Raw genomic sequence first — 5,631 nt, 5'->3', positions numbered from 1 at the left:
GCAGTGGCAGCAGCCATGAAAGACTCCACATACTTTCTCGAATACAGCTGAAGCACCTGTGCTTTTGACTTCGTATGGGACTCAACCGTTTTAATTACCATTCTCCCAAGTTCAAACATTTTGGCTTTTCAATATCATTGTGGGACAGCTAAGCATTCCCAGTACTTAGAGCCATCTCCCAATCTTGATAGCCGCTTCTTTTCCCTTCACAGAAAAAAACAAACATACAGCATGCAAGTGCACAAAGATTTGCAATAAGTCAAAGTTTAAGCATTATAACACAATTTAAGACATCTCATGAATAAAACAAGACATTTTGACCATAATGTTTTAAATCAAATTTAAGATTTTTTTTTTTTTTTTTTTTTTTAAAGGCTCAGTGGGAACCCTGATGAAGTTCCACCAAACCTGTGGCTTTCTGATTCAACAGGCACACCACCCAGTCTTATGCAACCTCTTGTCATCTCTTACCATGGCAACCACTGGACCAGAGCTCACATATGTGATTAGATCATGAAAGAATGGCCTGTCCTTCAGGTCGATGTAGTGCTGCTGCAGGAGGGCGTCAGTGGCCTGTTAGGGGACAAGGTAGACAGATTTCAGTTTTCTCTCACACACACACCTTTTGTGCTGGACTGTCATCAATAAGTCTAACTCAACTACGAATTCATAACAAATTATAGCAAAACCAGCCAGTCTCATTAATAGGCACAATGCTGACCAGCGAGTTCCCAGTGTACAAGCACTTATTTTAAGTGTGGGTCTACTACCTTAACATTTAGTCTTTACTCGTTTTAGAAGCCAAAATTCAGTTGACAGGAAAACACTTTAGTAAACAGAGTTAGATGCTGTTGTGTTTAACACAATGACAAGGCACTGAACAGTAGAGATGTTTGAACGGTAGTCCATGATATCTTTAAATCGTTTTAATGATGCGAGCATTACTTACTATCCTTTACAATACATCACGTGTCAAACTCGAGGCCCGCGGGCCACATCCTGCACAGCATACAATTACATCCGGCCTGCGAGATCATTTTATACATCTTTTATGGCCCGGCAATATGAAGCGCCAGTAATACACCAACTACAAATCCCATAATGCAGCGCAACAGCTGCCTTACCGAACGATAGGCTACCTGAGACCATTCCCGTGTCCATTACATCAGATCAATTAAGCGTCTGTTTATGTATACAACCCTAATTTCAAATCAAAGCTAGCCCCCCCAACAATGGCCAAGAGAAAAGTTGATTCTGAAAACACGTTTACTGACATTGCCAGTAAACCCGTGTGTCTTATTTGTGGAGCTAATGTGGCTGTAATAAAGGAATATAACCCAAGACTGCACTACAAAACAAAACATCAGTCTTGTGTCCAGATAAAAGCAGGTGTTTGCAAATGTAAGCCTTAGCAGAAATACGGTTGCTGATTTTAAGTTCAAGTTTATTCATTTTGGAATAATATTGTATCCTGTCTGTTTTGATTCATATTTATGTTCAAAAAGTGTTTTAGCCTGTTCAATAAATTTTTATCCTGTTCAGCCCGTGACCTAAAGTGTGCTTTGAGTTTTGGCCCCCTGTGCGACTGAATTTGACACCCCTGCAATACATTGCACATGACACTACATGGCATCAAGATTTAACACTTTAAATACGTGGCCATCAGAGTTGATACTGGGGCAGCCTGCCACAAATAAACACCGAGTATGGGAGTATGTGCGTCCTAATTAAGCTCTTTTCCACAAATTGAACAACAGTGGCATCTTCTATACTAATTTAACCTCACACGCCTTCATGCTGGCTGCTGCTCTGGTTCCATTGTATCACGAGACACCTTCCCACCTCTGATAAATATCTTCACGTTTTAATATCATGAGATGTCATCACACCCCTAGTAGGAATGGAACAATATGACTCAATACAACCAAAAATGTAATGACAGTGCAAGACTAGCTGTGGAATACTTTATTCCTCTGATTAACTCCCACATTGAAGGGGCAGCGTTAAAGGGGCCCAATTCAAATCCTTCATCCTGAATGGGAATATGAACTTGTGCATTCAGTGTAATCAACTTTATACTTACATTGAGCATCTTCATGCCCACAAGTTTGAAGCCTTTCATCTCAAACCTCTTAATGATGTCTCCAATGAGGCCCCGCTGCACGCCATCAGGCTTGACAGCAATGAAGGTGCGTTCCTGCAGCTCAGCCATGATTCTGAAAACAAAGAACAGACAAATGAAGACAAACTAGCACAACCTTTGAGGAGCAAGCCCAAGAGTTGCTCACACCACTTTCAAGGCTAGTGCAGCTCTCAGTGCGAGCACCTAAACTAGGCTAGTGAGAGACTGTCAGCACCACCAGAGTAAGTCCACTAACAATGTCGGACTCTCGTTTTCTCTAGACCTCTGCCCAATGATGTTTAGCTGGATGTCACTCAACCGCTGGTTGTCTAGCTGGTGCCCAGAAAACAATGTGGGCTTTCATAAACAATTGGAAAACACTTTGGAGAAAACCTGGTCTGATTAGCAGAGACAGCATCCATCACACTTTGGATGGTGTGGCCCTCATATCTAGAAATTTGGAGTTTCTTTCACAACCTAAATTAGTGCATTTTTATACCGTAATTCTTACGCAAATATTTTCAGACTAGGTGCTTTTTACTCTTTACCTGACTCCAAGCTGCACAAGAATTCCTATATGCCTAGACTATATGGCAAATAAAAATCTTGAGTCAGAGTATGCCTGAGCGTAGCAGATCATAGTGAAGCAGGGAGAGGGCGTGCTAGGAGTGGAACGATTTGGAATTTCGTGTTACTGTTACTTTAAATTACACACTGTAGCTAAATTTAAGCTAAATTTGCAAAGACAAAACATCCAACAGTTACATTAACTTGTCATGACAAATGTACCGAGTTGTTACCTTTAACGTATAGGCACCAACAGTGGGTAAATCCAGCTGTTAAATTCGCAGGTTTTGAAGGTTTGTCGGAGCGGTGGTCAGCCCGACTTGGAACAACTGCAGCAGCACACCTGTATCTGGTGGCTGTGTACGGTTAATGCCCAAAACAGAGCAGCTTTATCGGCTTCCTGAAAAGCGTTCGAAGTGCAAGAGAACGAAAGCGGACTTTGACAGTTGACGTTGGGTCTAATGGCTGCACTTGACAGCCGGTTTTCATTCTGCGTTCATGCCACGTCGGCACAAAGGCGACGATGGGAATAGTTTTCAGTGAAACGATTCGGGAACGTTCACGCTGTAGTCCAAGATGGTGGCTGTCTGATGTCATTTGCTGTGACTAATACTACTTAGTGTCAATTAACTGCAACATTATGCACAACTGTCACATTATCTAGGGTCACGCTACAGCTTTTTGCAGCCACTGCTTTGAACAACGAAATAGCATTTTTAAGTTAGGCTACTTTGGTGGAGTACCCGGAGATGTGAAGCGACGCCCTGGCCTTTACTGGCAGGCACATGGTCTTTTGTTGGCGGTGCCACAGGAAGTCCACTGCAACACGCAGCGACACAGGAAACAATACGCTTTATATTCTCTAGGCTATAGCCTATTAACAAACACCTGAAATGAATTTGACAGCTAGCAGTTTAACCTTAACCAAGCCAAGTTAATATTCTTACATTACGCCTAGCGCTACTACAAAACTAATTCTATCCTCACCTCCGCAAAAGTACTGAACGCTGAATTCAAAATTCAACCATGTAAACAACTGGGAGAAGTAGAGTACATATATTCATTTAAACACTGCTGTTATATCCACATAGGAGGGGGGGGGGGAAACACTTACCTTCTCAAAGAAGCGTAGGGGTAGACACACGACACTCAGGAGGGAGAGAGCGTGCGCAGCCGGCTTTTATTTGTGTAGGCGGGAGTTGGCGGACGGGAAGCCTACGGTCCCAAAAGTAAAGAACGAATTGCAGTAATTATGAGATACATGCGTATGGTTTGGATTTATGGAGAAAAGAAAAGGAAAAGGAAGTTGACAAAGAAATGAGGCACCCTTTCATTGTTAGTCTGCATTCATAGTCTCTCCCCCTGCTCCCTCGTTCCTGATAACGCAAGCTCATGGTTTGGAGTTGACAGTTGACGTTCTTTATTTGATGCTTAAATGTGTTCAGAATTGTTCTCTAAATTCTAACAATTTTCTATAAATGCAGGAGTAATTATTTGACATTAAAAACAAGTTCACTCAAGTTGTTATGATTCTAAAATAGAGTCACTACTCCCTCTTATGGACATTTTAGACATAACAATGTACATCCAGAATCAGTTATAAAATGTTACAGAGTTTAAAAACTATCTTGTGAAGTACTATAAAGGTTTCCTCCTTGCTATTATAATTTTCATGCTCTTGTATAATTTTCACCGGTTTGTGTGTGCGTGGCAAGCTTTATTTTACTTTGTCTTTATGTTCAGTTATGTGAGTATTCCAAATATAGTTAAACAAAAGGTTATCTTTTTATAATGTAAAAGATTAACATGATTATTCATCCAAGTTTTTATTTTGAAAAAAAAAATCAACGGGGCAATAATATCTGGATATCATGGCAACAGCCACTGAACAGGTGTATTACAGTGCTACAGTGTGTTACAGGTATAGTTGTTTTTGGCGGCCTGTTTTCATTTTAGTTTTAGTCTAGTCTTTGTGTGAAGCTGTCATTTTAGTTTTTATTAGTTTTAGTCACATTCATACTCTTTTTAGTCTAGTCTAGTTTTAGTCGACGAAAACTGATGACATTTTAGTCTAGTTTTAGTCAATGAAAATTGTATTTTAGTCTCTTTTTAGTAAGGCAATTCTATTTAACCCAGTCAATAGAGTATAAGTACCTTGTAGTATAGATGAAACCAAGTTTCTTTTAGTCAAACCCATTTCAAACAAGGTTATCTTATTATATTATTGTTACCTTATAGACTCAAGAGTACATCCAATAAACATTTTGTGGCCACATTTCTCCCCATCTTTTTCCACAACAAATTCCGTTTTCTTTTCCACTTCTATGTAATTAAAGTTTTTCCAAATGTCGTTTCTTCTTTAAAGCTTGACAATTTAATCAGCTTGACAATGATAGGCAAAATCATAATTAGTGGAAATTACTTAAAAAAGTAAAAATGACACATTTAGTTTTCTCACCTTACACATTAGTGTAAAAATCAAATTCAGATTTCAGTTTATTGAACTTAAAGTAGTGACATCCTGCCCAAAATGAGTACCAAAATGGCATTGCCCACCTAATCATCAGAAACCCATCTTAAGGTGCACATCTTCTCTCACATCAGTGCAAAAACATTTGTTTGGAAAATGTTTAGCATTGCAGTTGCAGGTGAACAAAGTCCAAGAGAGTCTCTTCTCCCTGTAATTATTATACAAAGCCTCTCTTTGACCCAAATTTGGTTGCAGAAAGAACTCTTTAAGTGAGACACACCACACCATATAAACAGATGTGTGCACACATGAATACAGTTATGGCTGACAAATTTGACTCATCTTAGATTCTTTCTCACAAACAAAATTGCTTCCCCCCCCAGTCTTAACCATTTCAAACTTTAAAATCTATCCTTAGACCCCAAACCCCCCCCCCCCTAAGGCCCAACCCAGACCCTGTGGAACTTAAACG

General features: G+C 39.9%; 1 protein-coding gene across 3 annotated transcripts in view; it reads right to left on the bottom strand.

The window, feature by feature from the left end:
* LOC109965170 (nucleoside diphosphate kinase B-like) overlaps positions 1 to 3,911 on the bottom strand; it is a 7,295-nt gene extending 3,384 nt beyond the window's left edge. The window contains exons 1-3 of one of the 3 annotated variants that reach the window (XM_020608977.1): positions 3,804 to 3,911; positions 2,084 to 2,216; positions 472 to 573 (exon numbers count right to left, since the gene is read on the bottom strand). In XM_020608977.1, coding sequence (XP_020464633.1) covers positions 472 to 573; positions 2,084 to 2,212 — 231 coding nt within the window. In that variant the 5' untranslated portion in view covers positions 2,213 to 2,216; positions 3,804 to 3,911. Of the gene's footprint in view, positions 1 to 471; positions 574 to 2,083; positions 2,217 to 2,922; positions 3,258 to 3,432; positions 3,512 to 3,803 lie in introns of those variants that run through there. The other 2 variants (XM_020608976.1, XM_020608978.1) reach the window with 2 other exon arrangements.
* Between the last annotated feature and the right edge of the window lie 1,720 nt (positions 3,912 to 5,631).

This window comes from Monopterus albus, unplaced genomic scaffold (assembly GCF_001952655.1).
Source record: "Monopterus albus unplaced genomic scaffold, M_albus_1.0 scaffold96.1, whole genome shotgun sequence".
Lineage (NCBI taxonomy): Eukaryota > Metazoa > Chordata > Actinopteri > Synbranchiformes > Synbranchidae > Monopterus > Monopterus albus.
Note: the sequence above shows the minus strand (reverse complement) of the source record. Positions and strands in the feature narration are given on the sequence as shown.